The sequence below is a fragment of the Brachypodium distachyon genome, chromosome 1 (genome assembly GCF_000005505.3).
Source record: "Brachypodium distachyon strain Bd21 chromosome 1, Brachypodium_distachyon_v3.0, whole genome shotgun sequence".
Classification (NCBI taxonomy): Eukaryota; Viridiplantae; Streptophyta; class Magnoliopsida; order Poales; family Poaceae; genus Brachypodium; species Brachypodium distachyon.
In genome coordinates this window covers 62116709-62136648 of record NC_016131.3, presented here as the reverse complement: position 1 = coordinate 62136648, position 19940 = coordinate 62116709, and the positions used below count along the sequence as shown (strand labels likewise).

Sequence of the window (19940 nt, the reverse complement as noted above, 5' to 3'; positions counted from 1 at the left end):
TCTGAAGCTAAATGCCCAGTGCTTTTATTCAATAGACAGTCACAAATCTGATTGAACAGACTCAAAACTGAAAACCAGGGACATCAGCATACTTGCTGTTCGAAGACATAAGCATACGAGCATCCATCGCTCATACACTTTGTACATTATTCGCGCAGCATCTACCTTAAACATGATAGTTGTTTTGCATCGGCTTTTGAAGAAACTGTCGTGCAATCTTCCCGTTGGCTCCCTCCGGATAGAAGCCGCCTGGAACATGTTCGTTGCCGGTGAGGTAGAGGATCCTGAGCAGTTGTGCCGGCGTCCTCGTGTAGGAGAGCGAATCCTGGTCGGCGGAGAGCACGTTTGTGCAGATCCTGTGCTCCGCGCTGAGCTCCGGCGGCACGGTGAGCCCCTCGTCCCTCACCCCGCACTTGCCCAGCCGGTTGCGCGTCGCGGAGATCCGGTCGGTGAACTCCGCCACCGTGATCCCCTTGTACGGCGGCACCGTCTCCTGCCTCCGCTCGAAGAGGAGCGTGCGGATCACGGCGTCCTGCCCTGCCTCCACGCCTAGCAACCCTGCAAGAAGCTGGCAGAAATACACGGCTACATATGTGATGCAACGGCGCAGATTAGTAAGATTTCTGTGGACGATCGATCTGATTAAATTACCCGTTTTGTGGCGTAGCCGTCGATGATGGGGTTGGTGCCGGTGTAGCCGTTGAGACCCAGGTAGGGGATCACGTAGGTGGCCATAAGGAAGTTCAGGCTGTCGATGTAGGGGTCGAAAGGAGGGTTCAAAGGGTGCCCAAATGCTTCGTCCATCACCCTTGCAAAGTTCTGGGGACTTAGGTCGATCTTTGGCCTGGGGATCCCACCTACTGTCTTCTCGATAGCCCTGCCAACAAAGAAATGGCCAACTAAACTCAACCGACAGGTTAAAATGAGAATGGTACAGAGCTCAAGTTTATATGAATTTTCAGCAGCAACTTCCAAGTTCCAACTGCTGCTTCTGTGTAGCTAGTGATGTTGCGCTGCAATCGCAATACTGTGGCAAATTTGAACTAAAACAACGACAAAAATTTAGAATTGGAGGAAGCATCGTACAGGCAGGAAAAAAAAAGATTGATTAAGCCTGCTGCTTTTGTTGCGCTCGTAACAATGCACGACGACGATCATATAATGTGATCTTTTACAGACCTTATGTGGCCGATCTCCTGAAGGCCGAACTCCGCGATGACGCGCCACGTCACCTCGTCGAGCTTAGCCTTCATGGCGCCAATGGGAGGCGGGCCCCCTAATGTCAGGTTAGGCGCGATCTGGTCGAGCCCCACGCCGAACGCCGCGTGAAGGAAGAACTCGGCCTCGGTGAACTCCAGGTTCAGCGCGAAGTGCATCGGGTCCACGTCGTACGGGAACACGGCGACCGGAGTGTGTGGAGCCGGTGACTCGCACAGAGCTGGCCCGCCGCAGTCTTCAGCCACCACCGCCACCGCCGGCTTCACCCGAGGGCAGGCAGGGTCGACCACTTGATCCAACGATGCCCTGCATGAGCAGGCTACGAGGAGGAAGAGCAGGAGAGAAGTGTGATAAGTGTGAGAGGATGCCATTGCCACCATCTTAGCTGAAGGTTTAAGCACCGGAGGATATGCTGGAATGAAGGTAACATCGTGTGATCTTTGCTAAATTTATAGCAGATGTACACCCATCGTATCAAACCCACTGGAACCTCCTGCCGTTCTCCTCTTTTCTGGAAATAGCAGATCATTAACCACCGTTCTCTTCTTTTTTCTTTTTTTCCTCCGAGGGAAACACCACCGTTCTTCGACAGCGAGTGTTCCCGAGGTTATCAGGTTCTGCAAGATAAGACTGCGACTGAGAAATCTTAGCACGTGATTGAAAGTATCTGAGAGAGAATAGATTACTTGTTGGTGCCGAGAAGCAAGACCTTCAAGGCCGGATGTGCTTGCAGACATAGTATCACTTTCTTCAGAAGCTGGCCATCAAATTGGATTGACATGGGGCATGGGTTGCATTCATGCTTCTTCAGCCAAATTCTGGGCCATCCAAATCACGATCCTAGGAGGCGAGTTTCTTCAGATCACTTTGTCGAATTTTCTTCATTCATGATACGTTTACACACGGCATTTAACAATGGTTGTTGTCAGGGTGGCAAGAGAATTCAAATATTTCCTTGTTTGCAGTTACCTATCGGGATTGCCCTTTCCTTTGTTAGAAATCTTCAGGCATTTGGCAACCATGTCTGCAATTGCAGCCACAAGGAACAGCTAGAAACCTAACTTTCTGACTGAAATGAATTGCAGACGATACAGCACTACCCAGCTGATTCAAGATGGCGAAGGGCTAACTCCTACCTTTCTCTTTCCAATGGAGCGTGTTTTAAGGCTGATAGCAAAGCAAGGTTTTGCATCATAGGATTTCTGACATAATTTCTTCATTGCTTTCAAATGTTCGATCAAGGTAGAAGAGATCGGTAAGCAAAAGCGAGCTTAATTAATTATCCATTCTTAAAAAGTATCTAGATACATGTAATATTTCGACAACAATTTAGAATCGGAGGGAGTATAACAGTAAGCAAAAGTAAGTTTGGTTGCCTCTGTAGACACTACTAGAAGTATAAAACCCAAGAGTCCAAAATGTTTGCGCAAATTGGACACTGACAGTAGATTGCACTTGGCTAGGTACAAAGACAAAACGTAGAGTTCTAAAATTTTGCCAAAGAATATCTAAACACCAAACTGAAGATCAATATTTTGACATGATATCCAAAGAGCAAACACAAACAAATACAACCCACGTAAGCTTGTCCAAGCATTGGAAATCAAAAGAGTGTTGATTTTCCACCTTTATGGTTATTTTACAAATCTAAACAGGCGTTGAAACTTGCAATGCTAAGCATTTTGGGAATAAACCCTCTAGATATGTCCAGAATATCCTTTGATGTAAATAAACGTCTGGACGAGCAACATACACAGATATCTTACATTTACAACAACAACAGCAACAAAAATGCGGAGAACCTTACTTTTACATTGAACAATAAAGATATGAGTCGAACCGTTCCCCAACCGATAGAAAAAAGGCTCCTGCCGTAGCCACCACCCAGCGCTGATCCGATCGATCTCGTCTCCCAGCTGGCCGGCCGTGGAACGATGTCCCTGCTTCTTCTATGTTTTGGTGTTACAGTAGGTCTTCAAAAATTAGTGTTTGGTCAACCGGCAGCCGAGCTATGGTGGTGATGGCGGCATTGTGCGGGTCAAGAATAAGGTTTTTCCGACTCCTTGTCCGCCTCGTCGACGGCGATCCTGCCGGTGGCGTTGAGAAGTGCAGGACGGTTGGTCGCTACTCTTTTGGAGTGGTGGATCTTGTTTTGTGTTTGTGCTTTGCAGATTGTCTATGCGTATCTCGATGTGTTAGTTCCTTTTTCGATCGATGAATCTCAGTCAGCTTTGACCTCATCGTGGAGTTAGTGCGGCCAGGTCTTCTCCGATCCGTCTGGCCGGATCTTGGGATGATCATCCAACCCTCTTCGCCGTTTTCTCCAGGACGGTGGTCTGTTTCTCAGGTCACGGTCACCGGTGTCTTCTGGCTCCAACCGGCGACTTCCCGGCTGCTATGTCAACAACGTTTTCTGGCTGTGGCGTGGTTTGTAGGTCCAGAGGCAGCATTGAGCTTCGCTCACGGCGCGCCACCGGCGAGTGCAGGAGGAAGACAACGACATTTACTTACAAGAACTTGCGTGTATTTTTTTTACTTTAAATACTGTTCTGTTAGGGTAGGTTAATTTTAATGTATAGCCTTGGCCTTCTCGCAAAAAAGTAAAATAAAGATATGAGTCAATGAAGCTTTACCCTGCAAAATTTGTCTTGACTGTGTTCTACACCGACCGTAAAAATGGGATTTTCAACGACCTTCATTGGGGTGTTTGGTAATTTAAATTTGCCTCAGCAGCCCCATTATTGTTCTTCAAAGGCACTCTATGTTGTTTGCAGCTAAATCGTCATGTGATTGATTTCACATGTACACTCGCATTTATACAACTAGTAGTACCCGCCGCGTTGCCGCGGAAATAGCTAATGCATACAACATATATTTTAGTATCGAGAGTATAATCTTTAGAGTTAGAGATGTCGCGAATAACAAATTTCAATATGAATTTGGGAGTCATGGATGAGGAAGTATTAAAAATGAAAATAGGAAGCATATGGAAGAGTAGGCACAAAACTTAAATCCTTAATTGAATTATTTTTTATAGAAGACCCTTAAATCGGATGGTAAATTGTTTGAATGAAGAATAAATTAAAACCAATTCAATACATATAATTGAAGATTTAGAAAATCTCTCACTTGCTGCACCACTCTATCTCACCGGCGATGCAGGCACGTGCACCTGACCAAATGCATCCACTTGCGCAATCACCAGGGCCTGAACGGCGTCGGCGCGAGCGGCAGGGTGCCAGGGCAGAGGGGTTGCAGCATCCACACTGGTCCGACGCACTAATGTGGAACCTCCTCGCCATCTCTCTCCGGTACCCATGCACCCACCGCCGGCCTGTAACATCCCAAAATTTTCAAAACCTTTCATGATGCATTGCATTTCATGAGCATCATGTCACCTTGCATTTCACCACTTTTAAAATCATGAAACAATTATTTAAAACAGAAACTAAATTTGTGAATACTAAAACCAAGCTAGGAATGCATCATGGCATATTCTTTGTATTGAATTGCATGTTTATGTGTATTTGTGCTTGTTTATTTTAGATTGTTTGGAGTGTGAACCTTGTTGTTGCGAAGAGTGCGAGAACTACCACAGTTTTGAACAAGGCAAGTCACTTTGATCATTTGCCTAATATTTTACTATGCACTAGATGTTTTATTAGTTGCATTAGGAATATTATTTGTATCTCTATGCTAGCTATGAATCCCAGGTAGTGTAGTTTCTATCCGTGCCATTACCTTGCTACCAAATTGCCATCGTTACTAGTTGAATGCTATGCTATGGCAGTATCGTAGGGGAAATCACTACATCATGATAATATTGTGGTTATGGAGAAAAATTGAGTTTTACTTAGAGTATGACAAAACAACTTAATTGTTAATGAACCATCCTGGGTGGATGGCTTTGAGATTTTGGATGTTATGCGACGTCAGGTCCATGTCTATGGGTCCATTTCTGTGAGTCGTCTCGCCATGTCTATGGGAGCGCCTGTGTCGCAAAATGTGGAATGCCACCCAAGGGTAACTAGAGACTGGACTAGTTTTCTGTTTAGTAGCTTTCAGTACAACCATGTGGTAATATGGGCTCTATCAAGATTGAGTAAGTTGTTTGAACCTGGCCCGAGGTGATCGTGATGATGTAGCCGTGTAGGTGGGAGCGAGTCCCTCGGTATGGGTTTGGGAAATTACTTCTAAAAATCTTGTAATCGATGGCGTTGCTACTCTACCCCGAGGACAGCAAGGGGTTAACACGTCAATTTCTTGTGGGTAAAGTGTACAGCCTCTCGAGAGTGTCAAACTAAGTACTTAGCCTTGTTCCCGTTCATGGACATTTATGAGCAACTAGATTAGGGAACTGTAAGGAAAGTCTCACTCGCTCTAATTTCCTAAAATTAAAATGAATGGTTTGAACTTGGGTTTAGAAGCATTGATGTGTCTACTCAATGTCCATAGTTTAATAGGAGCATTGGTGTGTCTACCCAATGTCCAATAGTGATAAAAATATTTAATTAAAATGATATGATTAAACAATGAAGCTTTTACGCAAATTGCCCGAACTCCACCCTGCCATAATTTTGCATGTACTTGTTAGGTGTTGTTATATCAAATTGTGATCTTGCCAATACATTCAATGTATTGACTCTAGTGGTTGCATCGTTTAATGATGCAGAAAGTTCTGACGAAGAGTAAGGGTACGTTTTGGTCTTTGAGTTACGAGCCTACATTCCAACATGCTACCACTGTGGTGTTGATGTGGCTCTTGTATCTTCGTTTTCCGCTATTGAACTTTTCGTTTGTTTCCAGCTAACCCATGTGGTTATGCGAGTTTGTAAGCACTCTTAAATTCTGGATATTGTGTTGTAATATTTGAGACCTTTATTCTATGATATTACATCTTGAAACTGTGTGTGCTAGCAAGTCGATCCAAAGACTAGCACTTAAGCACAGAGATCGAACCCTTTATGGGCGTGGTCGCTTCATGGCCGCTAGGCCTTCTCGTCCTCGGCCCTCCTTCGTCCTCCTCACTCGGTCTCTCCCGCCCGAGCACATCAACGTGTTCCTCTCGATGGCCCCCGTGCAATTCCCCTAGCCCCCTCTTCTTTTTGTCTCTGTACGGATTCTACCGTTGCTATCAATTGTAATCGGGAGAGGGGTTTGAGAGAGAATGGGAATGGGCTCGAGATGACGCAATTGGAAGTCGATTTTATAGGCCGTGGAAGGAGATCGAGAGTTGGACGCTGACGGCCGAGACTCGGTGCGTGTCGGTTGCAAATGAGAATTGAAAAGGAGAAACGGATGATTGGTGCCCTGAATGGGTTAGTGGATTGATGGGGATTAATTTTTTGGTGTTAATTTCGTTGGTTTGATAGGATTCAAGGCGATTCATGGCTGCATCTTGGTGCTTTCTGGAACGTGGAACGGCTCAAGGTGGAAGACGAAGGTATAGGTGGGCTGGGGCAACCCTCAGGCTGGAATGGGCCAGGGAGAGATTTTGGTGAAAGATGGGTCACACCAGGGAAGAAAAAGGAGACCCGTAATGCTGGATGTCAGTCGGAACAGCCCATGACGCAGGAGAGCTGCACGGGGGTGCCATCCTCCGAGTGAGTTCTGTCGTCGTGGGAAAAAAGATGACGGGGAAGCAGGAGATAGGGCTGCTGACATGGCATAAATTGTTGACATAATTGGTTGCTGATGTGGATAGACTGCATGTTGAGAGAAATAGACTAGTGTGTTGCCTCTACTTAGATATAAAGGATTGGGCTAATGAAAAAACTCATTATCCCTAAATAAAATCCAGTAAAATTTGCATAGAAGAAGGAAAAAAACGTCCATATTTAGACAAATTTGAGTAACTTAATATGGGATGGAGGGAGTAGAAAAATAGAACTTAAAAATAGATGGACTATATATTATTCATGACAATTAGTTGTATTCCATGCATCAAACAATGACGAGAATGCTAGGGGAGATGGACCAGTGGCAGGACGAAGAATATGTTGTCTCAGGCCACACGGTTCCTCGCCCACTATTCTAACACATCGGGGCTAATGGTGCACCTAGTACACTTGACCTTGGTTATCCTATGTAAAAGTATTGAAATGTCTTGAAACAAACTAGGGTTAGAGGTGTACAAAAAAGAAACTAACATTACAGACAGAACATGTGTCTACAATGTTATGATATTTCAAATTGAAAACATGGTACGAGAAACTTCAGCAAAAGTCTAGAAAGAGTGGAACTTCAGGATCTGTCAGCAAAATTCTCTCCATGCTGCTAAGATTTTAGACGTTATAAAGGCAGATGTCGTCTCTTGGGTACGGTGGACTCTGGTTGGCCTATGGGAGTTTGTTTCCGGTTCAGACAATGTCCCTAGCTCTCCTTGTTTTCCTGGGCTTTGAGCTAGCTTGCTCTTCCCTAGCTCTCCTTGGTCGAAGTTGTTTCGACCTCCTTGGCAATAGATAATGTTGTAGTAAAATAAAACCCTTATATGGGCCGGGCCGTAAATCCTACGTGACGACGACTAAGTCAACATTTCCAAGCGTGAGTCAAGATGCCCACGTGGCGTGGTCAATCCTACGTAGGAAGACAAGTCAACAAGTCAAGCCTCTCATGCCATGATCAAAGGGAGAAATAAGCTAGAGTACGGGGCAAGAAAGGTGTAGGGATGAGGCTTTTGGTCCATGGTGGACCATGGATCAACCCTCACTTTTCCCACATGGTGCACACAAAAGTTATGAACCAAAGAGCTACTTTTACCATTTTGTCCTCACTTTTTTCTCTCCCTAAAGGGTAGCCATGGTCTTTTGTCATGGACCCCTAGGCTATAAATAACCCCCCATGGGGGCATGTATCATTCACTCTCAACTCGAATAAACTCAAGGGGAGAGGGGTAGAGTGCTCTCTCTAAGGTTCGCTCTCGAGCGCCGCTTTCGACTAAAAGTCGACCGGCCTCCAGGATGGCTTCTAGGGGACTCTAGTTTCGAGACTCCGAACTAACCTTGGTTAGCATGGGCTCAAAGAAGAAGGGGTTGGGTTAGAGTTCCGAGGGTATCCTAACCTCGATACTTGGAAAGACACGTTCGGTCCAAGTACGAGGTGGCCCCGACGAATCTCTCGCTAAAGGTGTCTTGGGAAAATCCGCTCGGCCCAAGCACTTGGCTAACAACCCCCTCGAAGCTTTTCCTAACATAGGATTAAGTCGTACCCGCAGGGTCGACCGAACCTATTCAAAAAATATCGACGTGTCAACTTGTCCAAGTGTACGGACCTTCGCTATAAGGCCGGCGTACACGCCCTACTTTTATACCCGCACTTGTGCCATCGAGCATTGGCACCCCTTACTCTAATTGTTGTCGAGAACAACAACAGATAACATCTTCTGTTTTTTCTTCAAAAAAACATACTACGAGAAACAAAAAGAAAAGGATAAAACCGATGCCTATTGAGTTATAACGTGTTGAGTTCATGACAACACCCAAAGTAGGATTTTTACTATTTGTCTTTTTGTTTCTCACGCTTCAAGCCATTGGATCAGATTGATTGCGGGGTAAACAAAACCTGCAGAACTGAATTGCGATTACATTTATTTACCACCAATATATCATTTATCTCACTTCCATCCGAAGTCGTAGTTATCTTGCCATGATATAAAAAAAATATCCTTTCTTGTCTCGGCCTCTCTCTCTCTCTCTCTCAAAGAGCTTATCAATGTGGCAGACGCAAGCGAGATGCTCCTACACACCATCTCCTTCCTTCCATGCATCTTCTTCTCATGGTGGAGCATTGGAAAAAGCTTGGAGTTGTTGCTTCACATGTCATTAAGCTCGAGAAGAGATGGAACTTGGGCTTGACCTAGTCATAACTGACGATGGTGTGGTGTGGGCAAGCTGGATTTGACATTGGTGAACCTGAACAAGAAGGCGGTGCTTCAAACAATCTTAGTGTGAAATATCTTTGTTGTTTTGACATGCTATTGCTTTTGTTGTTTTTGTGTACACGGTGGCGTTATGTTGCAAGGGGTTATTATCATGTTGGAAATGTGTTATTTTGTTGTTGCATACGTTATTTCCAAATGTCATATACATTTGCTCTTTTATGTTGCATATGTCGCAATTCATTTTGTAGATGTTATATTGCGATGGAATGGGGATTTGTTGTATACGTATAATGTATTGTTGCATGAGTTGACTAAAATGTTGGAAGACTTTTAGGTGTCTTTTAACAAATAAATGTTTCATGGTTAGAATTTAAAATGTTGCATGCGGGAGTTCGATGTTGCAACGATCGAACCGTAGAGATTTGGCTTTTAACTACTCCATTTGTTCATATCTGTACATTATTCGAAGTTGTCCTAAGTTAAATTTTCAACTTTGACTAGGTTTGTAGAAAAAAATAGCAACATATGTAACACCAAATAATTGCAATATGAAAATATATCTGATAGTAGTTCGAAAGATACTAGTTTCGTATTGTGTTTATATTGGGTTTTTTTTTCTACAAACTTGATCAAAGTTGATAAGTTTTGGCTTGGAACTAATCCAAATGTACATACATTTCAGAATAGAGCGAGTAGATCTAATGGCAGAAAAGACAGACGATCATGTGAATATATCATCTGACTGACGACTATCTCCAAGCTTATAACATTATAGAAATATGTCACATACTTGCAGGTTGCGGCTTATAGTTGACCATAGGCCCAGCGCCAGTAAAAGGGGTTTAGCCTGGGCCCCTCAGGCCCGGTTGTAAAGAAGCTGGGTTGGCCCCAAAATGCCTTGTGCCGGACCGAGCGGGGCACAGAGCCCAGGCGGGCTGGCTCGGGCACGTTAAGCCCAGGCGGGCCCACTGAAGTCTGCCTCAGCACATGGGCTAGATTAGAGAAAAACTGGGGAAAATGGTTGGGTTGGGCCAAAAGGAGAAGAAATGATGGGCCAAAAGAAAAAAAATGGTGAGTTGGACCGGAATTTAAAGGGTTAATGGGCCAAATGTGTTAAACATAAAAATATATTCCTTCCGTCCCATATCAAGTGACTTTATATTAGATGTATCTATATGATTTTTACACATAGATAAATCCATATTTGAGTAAATTTGATTCAGTTAATATGAGACTGAGGGAGTATATTAAACAGGCCGTGCAGGGCCGGCCTTGGGGCCTGAGGATGAAGTCCAGACGCGGCACAGGCTCGTGACGCGGCCTGATTAACTTTGTGCCGTGCCATCTGGCTGTTACCTGGGGCCCCGATGGGTACCCAACGAACTTCAAAATTTTCTTACAGTGTTATAAAAGGCCATGTTCGCAGTTTACATATCAGCGTTTTTCAGCCCAAAGAGACACTCCAGCCCGTTAGGCCGTAAGCCGTGCTGGAACGATCTCCCGTTCCAGTAAAGTCCTTCCTCTCGGCCCACAAAAAAATCGATCATTCGCCACTTTTGGAGGGAACCTTTATGATTTCATCTTATCTGTTTGATCTTTTTCGAGCAACACAACCGGGCTTCCTCCGGCTGCCGATCCCCTCTTTAACAGTTTAACTGCGCAACGCAGAAGCTCGCCCCAAAAAAAAATAGCACTGACGAGACTAGAAATCCTGAAAAACGGATAGGACATAATCAGTTTCTCACACGCGTCCACGGTAATGCTGTTCATCGTTCTGGATGTAGATTGCAGTAACAGAAGCAGCGGCAGCGCTTACGTACGGTAGAGTTCAGCTCGACGAGATCGATGGATTGCTCTGCCACACTGACATGAATGGTCCTGGAGATCAGGTTCAATTATTGGGGGAGGAGGAAATGCGACGAAAACGATGTGTTTAAAATCTGCGACTTGCTCTTAAGGTTCCGATGAATGTATCTGATAATCTGAGTGAGTGTCCACTCAAGTGCTTTTCTCCCCCTCCTTTCTTTTCAACTGACATTAATCCGGTTATCTGCGCCAGTGAGTGTACTACTGCTGCTAGTGCGCTACACTGCACTCGACCAGCTAACTGCGAACCTGGGTCTTGGCGTTAGGTTTGGCGTGGTTTGCAACTCTGTACTACACATATATCCTTACAGGAAATTTGCTGCGGGAAAGCAGGTGCTATGGTCCACGCATGCCCGAACATACATGATTTCACTTTGCAAGCAAAGCAAAGTTCAACGCAGACATGGCCAGCCAAAAAGTATGAATGTACTACATTACGGAGGATTACAGGCACTTGTACTGCACAATCTCTGTATGAGGATTCTGTACTTCTGTTGTGGATTAAAATGTCCGTCTTATTAATCAACAACGATGTCCAAGCTCTAGATTTTACCTTAGTAGTCCGGTACTCCTTAAGTGAGGAAGGAGTACCACTGAAATCTAGCCCTTGGATTGAAAGGTTAGTTTAGTCTATTTTTTTGGTCTTATCTCTAATTACCGATTAAATCACGCCGTGCATCTCGTGATGGAATTGCAAGTTGCAACGCATGCTTGAGGCCATATCGCCGCCGCATTGACCGGGATCATGCACGCAGCCGCCGATGCGGCACCGCCGGCCGTTTCTTGCACACACAAGATTGTGCCGCCGATGCCCACAAGCGATAGAAAGCCTGGACCGGTGATCCTCGATCGGCTCCACCTACGTCATCGTCCTGTTCATGCAAGCATCCATATATATGATCCTCTTGCCTGCAGCTGATCAGCGCGAGCTATGCGACTTTAGAACGGTGGTTATGACCGCTCGCCGCAGCTCCAACAGGTCGACCCCCGGGTGACCATTCTTCGCCGGGCGCCGGCCGTCTGTCTCTCCTGTGCGGCCACATCGCAGCCGCTGCTGGCGCCTCTCCCCAACTAGGATTGAGATTATCCAAGAATAGTTATTAACACAGGGTAGCTAGGATCGATCGATTTGAATTGCTACTATTCTGTTCGATCTGTAGCGGCCGTAAGCACGGAGACATGAACGTCCAGAGGACAAGAACGACGTAGTAATTAGAGTACCCAAACAGATTGCTTTGAAGATTACGTTTTTGCCCCTAAACTCTAGGTACTCCCTTGTTTTTTAGGTGGTACTTCCTTCTGTTTTAGGTGGAGTGCCAACTAAGATGTTCCATCCGATTAAAAGAAACAGAGGGCCCGTATCCGTTTAAGGTTACAGCAAAAGAGCTCTAGTAGTATTACATGTTTGTTCTATGATTCTACCTTAGGGGTCGGCGTTCGGTCAAGACTGATAGTGCCGTCTTTATATTTCGGTCTATTTCAAATTCGGTCATTCAAAAATGCAGGCCGAAATATAATTGCACTTGGTTTGTATGTTAATCTAGATACAATCTCGCTCTCTCTTTTCATTTGATATTTTTTTTACCCGGCAACTATGATTATCTTATAAGCATTGAACACTTTTATTTTTGTGATTACACGGAAGACACATAGGTGCGCGCAAACGCGTACCACATACCCCCCTGCGCGCTCCCACACTGTCTCCACTAAATTTCCCACAATCAAGTCCTAACCTATGCACCGCGGGCTAGAACTCCGCTTTCAGGTTTCAACCCACTATGCTGCTGCTGCTTCATTCCAGCCGCAAAAGCTCCGATTGGCTATCGGGGTAAGTACATCAGCACGTAAATGGTGTGACCTAAGCTGGATTCGGCTAAAATAAAGCACATGATAGCGGTGCCAACCCCAATTAGCTTGAATTAAACTAGTGCAAAATGTGAGATCGAGATAGGCAATCAGAGGGGGGTGAATGATTGCGCGGAAGCAAATTAAAACTTTTCTCGAAAATTCAACCCCTAAATCACCTTTCTGTCCGTGATAATAAAACAGCCGTAACTTTTGATTGGATGAACCAAAAAATACTTACGAGTATGCAAAATAAAGGTATTGAAATTATCTAACCAACGCAATAAGAATCAGCTCAATTGGACTTACCAATCAAAAGATATGATCAAATCAGTAACCGCTGACAGAAAGTTACGAGAATTAATCTATAATCGATTTCGAAGAATAACAAGAAAGATGAAGTAATCGCGATCTTCCTTGATCTCGTGATAAACCTGCAGAAAAGTATCATGAACTCGTGATAAACCTGCAGCAAAGTGTTAGAAAGATCTAGCACAAAGAATCCACGATGTCGATCGATTACAAAAGATGCAACCATGCATCCAAGAACTTTTCAAGAATTGATCTAAATCCAAAACTCTGAGTTCCCTCACGTCCTTACTAAAACCCTCACTAGGATGCCCTCTATTTATAAGAGAAAATTCGCGACCCTAAACCGAGTCCGAATCCAACACGAACTCCTCTGTTTCGGTCGGTATTTTGCCCGTGGGGCCCGCATACAACTTCGGATTGAGATGACTCCAAAAGCAAAGTTGTTCGTCTCGACGACGCGCACAACTTTCATGTGGACCATGTTTCCATCGGACGCCATATTCAGGACGCTACTGTTTAATCTTTAAACAGCTCTCATCCAGCCACGGCTGGACCTACATGTCGTCACGTCGATGCCACTCCATGCCATCAACTCTTCTTGTGATGTCTTCAAAACTCGACTATCACGTGTCGAATATCTCCAATACCGTACATCTCCGGTATAGACAACGTACGACAAACCGATGCCCTCCCGGATCATCGTAGCCTTCACTTTCATTGTTCCTTTGCACGAACGTCCCGCGTGATCTTGATACCTTGACCTCAGCTTCTCCCAAGGTTCGTCCCTCGATCCCGTCATCGACCACGTTCCTCTAGCTCCGGCCACACCTGAAAGCGAACACACAAATAACCAGTACGAGCACAAGTCCACGACTTAACTCAGGGTAAATTTCACACAACTCACGCCATATTTTCACATAAGAAACTAATGGATCAGCACACCACTAGCAAAGCACTAAGTCCAAACAAAATACATGTCATCACGTAAATATTCATATTATCCAAAGTATCCACATCAATGTTTCATCTAAAACACTTACTAATATTACACATCACTTATGATTTCACACAAAACCGGGTAATTCTACTCCAAGAAACCTGAACCCCATTGGGCATTGGCGAGCTCGTGTTAACTACGTTATCTCCACATGAGTTTCTTTGACCCAATCGGCAGCAGCAGCACCGCAATAAGATACTGCTAATAAACCCTGGTGCATGCATGGTTTGCGCGCGCTTTGCCGGGCCCAAGAGTTGAGTTTGACACCATCAACTCAGCCGCCGCCGGCTGCCGGCAGCCGGCGGCGGCGATCTACGGCTTGAAAGGTCGCCGTTTTTTCGCCATCCTGGAAGGTTCTCTCTTCCTCGTGCCTAGCTGCTTGCAAAGTTTCAACATCCGCAACCATGGTCGCCGATGGTCAACATCCGCAGCGCGGACGGGTGGACGTTCAGCAATGAGCCGTGCACGCAACAACGTGCCACCTCTGCAGACGACATTTTCTCTCATCTCATGTGGGCAACCTGGTTGATCGAGTTGTGCATTGTAGCCTGTAGGCCCAAGATCACACGAGTGCACGTTTTTAGAACAGGCATCCGGACGCAAATCTTTTTATTTTGGAAATGAAAGTTTCGTTGCTCTCGCCTCTGCGTGCATGTACCCTCAAGTCTTATATTATTCGTAACGATTGCAGCACAAGTAAGCATGTCTAAGACTCTGACAGACACCTTAAACCAACCTACAAAGTTAGTAATCTAGAACTAACACGTCATCCAAACTGAAACATAAACTCCGGATGTAATTAGTTGCTCAAAACTAGCATCACTAGATATTCCTGTTGCGAAAACCAGATCTTTATACCCCTCCTCTCCAGATTGTAAGAGATATCTCTGAATTCACACTAAGCAAGGAAAAACAACCTTGTGATTTGGAGTATATCTCTTTGTACGAGGTTTGCCAATGAAGTTAAGAAAGTTAACTTTGTCAAAAATATGTCCATTCGAGAATGACACACAGTTCTTTTCGCCCCTGATCTTGCTTGTGGCCTAACACTCTGGGGTACTATAGACAGCTAGGAATAAGCGAAAGGCTCAGAAACCGAGGGCTCCGGATGGCCAAAACCCCGGCAAGATCTCTTTCGTAAAGGGCCTTTCGCGCATTGTTAAGGAAAGAAGAAAGTAAGATTGATCGTGGCCTCCTTCATGGCCGGCGTGTGACTGTGTGAGACCTTTGCTTTCGCTATCACTGCCTACACGGCTCCATGTCAGCCTTGCGGCTGTTTTCCGGTGTAAAGTCGCCACCTACCAACTTCTAGTTCTGGAATGTTGCGCGCCCATCCATCTGATGATTCATCTCTGAAAGGATCTCCCGCTCCTACCAAAAGTTCCAGCCCTGAGCTAGCTCAAACTCCTTCTCCTTGGACGTCTTCTTTTTCAATTCGGAAATAAGATGTTACCTGCTGCTTAATCTCACCTGGTTAGGTAGGAGGAATTTGGTACTTGTTTCAGGAAACCTGTGACACGGAAGTTAACTTCAAGTTTCAGCATTTTGCCGGTTTCTGCAAGAGCATTTTCAAGAAGTGAGACAGCAATGCTTCCAAGAAGGACCCGCTATATATCCAGTTAACAAAAACCCGGATAGGCTGATGTATGCAGACAGACATATAAGGATCGAAAACAAATTGTCACGTTAATTCCAGCAATGTGAGTCGCTCAGAGCTCCAACTCCTTCCAAGGATATTCGACAATTTCAGACGTCTTCAGTAAACGCTGGCTCTGGAGTCCGGAACTTGCATTGCATCAGCAGTAGTCGTACGAGCCGTAAATTTTAGTCTCAAACACCATTGAAAACTATACGCAAAATCTGAGCAGTAAACATCTGCTCGGGTGTCAAACCATCAAACAACCGGAGAAAATTCAGCTTCACTCCAAGCATCTTTCTGCAAAAACAAACAAACTGAACAAACATTCTTCTTGAGCACATGTTCATTTCCCAAACGACACAAAATTCTCCGACAGGCATCGTGGTCGATTGATCATCCCGACACTGCACGCATTATCTCTAGATACGGTGTTCTCAACATCACGGACGATTTCAGAAAGCAAAACTACTTAGAATGGCACCATCGAAAATATTCTCCAGAGCAAAAATTTGAGCCGTGTCTCGGCGTCGTTTGAGAGTCTTCTAGCAGATTGCGAGGTTTCGGGGCCGGAGGAAATGGAGAATTGCGTGAGATCGCTTTAGTTCGTACAAATAAAAGCTCGTGCAGAAAGCTAAGTATGTATATTTGGGAGGGACCAGCCGGTTAAGTATGTGGCAATTCATTTCCGGCCGATGTCCCTACGCACCAAAGCTTTTTTTGCCGTCGCGCCTCCTTCCTTCCGCTTGTTCTTCTCCTTGACAGCTAGCACGCCAGCACATTCCAAAATCCAAGTGCTTTTCGCGTTTGGTCAGCTGTAGCTTTTCATCCTGTACTGGTCTGGACTCTCGGGGTCATATTCTGAGTGTTGTTTGCCTGTTTGGCGCACAGGGAAAGGAGATAACTTCTGGCTCTATATGCAGAACCATGAAAGATGACAGATTGTTGGAAAATGATAGGGTGCACACTAGTGCAAGTGTTACGGGTGAGTTTTCCAATCTCCAAGTTTCCAAAAAGAAATCATAAAATAGTTTGTGGATATAAATATCTGGTGATGTTTATTGTAAATTCCCATTTACTAATTTGTTCATTTGCGTGTTCCATAAGAAATGTACATTTTACATGTGGTATCATAGAAATTCTTCCCTCTTTTAACTTTCTTGCATAACACCTATATTTGTATCCCAAGGGTTTTTCGCTCGTCTCGGTCGAGGCGAACCGGGGGACTTCGAACCCTACCCTGTGGCAGCCAATCTCTTCTCATCTACCCTCGCCGCTGCTACCATCAGCCTCGTCGCGCTGGCATCGGCCAAGTCTGCCTCCCAGGTGGTGGTCAGGGCTGGTCTTCAGCGAGGCGGACGTTTGTCGGCGCAATTGGCGGAGGTCCTGTTGTGCGGTGGTGCAGTTGATGCGCCATTGGGGGCAACCCTTATGGCTATCTCCTCCTCACCGGATCTGGCAGCTGGTGGTTGTCATCCGCTCTGTAGAAGGCGTGTAGGGAAACCCTTGGTCGGCTTGTCTGACCACAACGGTGTTGACATCTTTGGGCATCTTTCTCCTCCCCTGAGACGCCTTTGAGATACTTCCACACCACCTATATTCTAGCTTCCCGAGTGAAAACCTAAAATCCTCGGACTGTGTGGCGATGGCAATGGCGGGGTCGCTCTATCCCTTGGGAGCACCGTCGGGGCAAACGCTAGATCGTGGTTGAGTGCAGGGTTGTCGCTGGCATCGTTGATGCCATGCCCGGCAAGATAAATGCTTTCATCTGTCCTGAAGATGGATTGGTGAAAGATAGTGGCGACCGATTCTAGATCGCAGTTGTGCCCTCTGGCCTCCGGATTTAGATGTTGAACGGTGTTATGTGGTTATGGCATGCGGCGCTGTTATGGCCACCCCTTCATCAAGTTTGCCGATGTTGTGTGGTGGCTTTGAGTTAATTGATGTATTCGTCTTGTCAGACTTGTTGAATAAGTTAATAAATTAGTTACGTGCATCATTTTGTTGCAGAAGCATGGGGTTTCAACCTCATTTTCTAAAAATCCAATAATTCTAGTTAATTCTGCACAAATTTTTCTTATGTTTATGATACATTACACAATTTGTATCTACAATTTTGCCCAAATTTGCTTTTAAACTCGATCTCTGTTTTGATTTATCAACAAGGTGAACAAAATCAACTAGGGCTTTGCTCAAGATTTGCACCCAAGAGATAGCACTTTCTCCCAGGTTAAAAGATGATCTTAGAGTTCAATTTTTTTAAGAAAAAAGAAATATACATTTACCACTTAACTTGTCAAAACGCACACAAAAGATCATTTAATTTTTTTCGTAGAGTTTTCATCTCTTAGTTGTCGAAACCGGACAACAGTGACCCTGCACCCCATGTGAAGCAATATGAGTGTTGGCGTTTCATGTTTTTGGGCTTGAAAATCAGACGACCATGTGCTAGCCATTCTGCGAAAGCAATTCAGTGAATGAATCTTCGGGTACATAACAAGACCCAGACATTGTTTTTCTTGGAGAAATGCTGGCGCTAGAAAAAAAAAATCGAACTCAGGATTCCAATCCACCATTTCTAGTTCTCCGATTGGACGGCCAAGGGCTGCGATAAAAGCGTGTACCAACTAACAGTTATGGAGGAACCTAGCAGTCGTTAGACCATGCCAAAACGCTAATACCTCGAGGATGATGATGCCGTTTTCGTAGTATATTCTCCTCCTCTATCATGCCAACCAAAACCAAGACCCTGCGTGCATGAGAGGCGCAAGTTATGACTCAAAAGGCCACCTTTGCAGATGAAGCATGTGGTGGTTGCCATGATGCGAGCCATGGAAAGGAAGAAAAGAAAAACCATTGCATCGCTTCCAAAGATCTTCTTTGCCATTCCAGCTGCTCTGCTTTTGAGTTTCTTGGGGATGGGAGAATTTGACCTGATCCGGACCCGTTTGGGGCCTGCCTCATGGGGGCGGCTCTGTTCGTCCCAAGGAATCTGACTCAGTGACACGTACACGAAAACGACCAAGTGTTGCAGTGCCGCCCATGCCCGGCTGTCCCTGGCTCTGGCCATGGCCATGAGTGTGTGTTGTGTTCCTCCGGATCCGGGTGAAAAACGGAAGGTAAAAAGGAAATACATTTACAGCGTCACCGCGGAAGAGATAAAGAGAAATGGACGGGTAATCCCATCCAAGGTCCATCGTGTCGAGCTATTGCGCCAACCAATGTCATGTCCTTTTCTCGCCCCCACTTCCTCTGCGCCCGGAATTAGGCTTTCATTCAGCGCTAGTGACAACAACCGGAGGAACACTGTGGCTGCTGGTGGCGAAGCGCGCCCAATGTGCAACGAAATGGAACGGATCCAGTGGTCCAGATCCAGGATTTGCATTTGGCTGCGTCCCGGAATCGAGATAGCAATCGACGGCGCCGAGGCCTTCGAACTTGTATCCGTGATGAATCGGTCGACGGACGGACATGCTCTTTCGCTGCCTGAACGGCTGCCTTGACGTTATTTATGCAAGACAGCAAGAGGCCGTATAGTTCCCGCCCGGTTTTGGTGCTATTGGATGGCCAGCATCATCGCGTGATAGCACAGGGGCCATGATGTTCCTGACATTACTGACATTTCGCCGCCTTATCACATTGCCAAAGTTTTGCAGTCCGATTTTAATTCAGGGAAAAAAACAATCTCGACGCTGTTACCACTGGCGAAATTTGGGGAGCCTTTTGCTGTTTGGCGCTTGGCATGCCATGTGCAGCGTTAATTTGATGTGCAGAAAGAGAACGGAGTTCTCAGATACAGTGAATCATGACCTACACCGCCAAACACTGCTGAAAGGCAAAAAAAATGACTTTTGATCCATATATACTCAGATCGATGACGATAGTCCAAAGAGGAAAAACATTGTAAACACCTACCCTGGCCAGTTAGAACAAACAACCCTCACAGTCTTTTGTTGAATTGAACAGAAGCTACAGAGTTGTTGTATGAAAGAAAAGGAAATTAAAGCAGTTACACATGCACAAACCACGGGCAGCCAAGCCAAGGCAGCATGCTATCGTTCTGAGTCACTGACACAAACAAACCAACAAACACATGCCCTGATCTGATCTGCCTTGACACATCCCTTCAGTGGAGGGTGGAGACTGCCCTACCTCCATTGGCCCCATCAATGCATTGTACTAATCCC

The 19940-nt window shown here is 45.4% G+C and overlaps 1 protein-coding gene and 2 long non-coding RNA genes across 3 annotated transcripts; 1 reads left to right on the top strand and 2 right to left on the bottom strand.

The window, feature by feature from the left end:
• Positions 1-2: 2 nt before the first annotated feature.
• LOC100832412 (desiccation-related protein PCC13-62-like) lies at positions 3-1752 on the bottom strand. Its single transcript, XM_024457025.1, has 3 exons — positions 1180-1752; positions 652-877; positions 3-568 (listed from the first exon to the last, which is right to left on the bottom strand). Exons 1-3 carry the CDS (start codon positions 1596-1598, stop codon positions 167-169), a joined length of 1047 nt encoding a protein of 348 aa, XP_024312793.1. The 5' UTR covers positions 1599-1752; the 3' UTR covers positions 3-166.
• A 9170-nt stretch (positions 1753-10922) lies between these two features.
• Positions 10923-12435, top strand: LOC112269909. Its single transcript, XR_002962166.1, has 2 exons — positions 10923-11582; positions 11662-12435. It is a non-coding gene; the product is annotated as an uncharacterized LOC112269909 (long non-coding RNA).
• A 5787-nt stretch (positions 12436-18222) lies between these two features.
• LOC112269973 lies at positions 18223-19219 on the bottom strand. The gene is made up of 2 exons (XR_002962249.1): positions 18608-19219; positions 18223-18502 (listed from the first exon to the last, which is right to left on the bottom strand). It is a non-coding gene; the product is annotated as an uncharacterized LOC112269973 (long non-coding RNA).
• Positions 19220-19940: the final 721 nt, after the last annotated feature.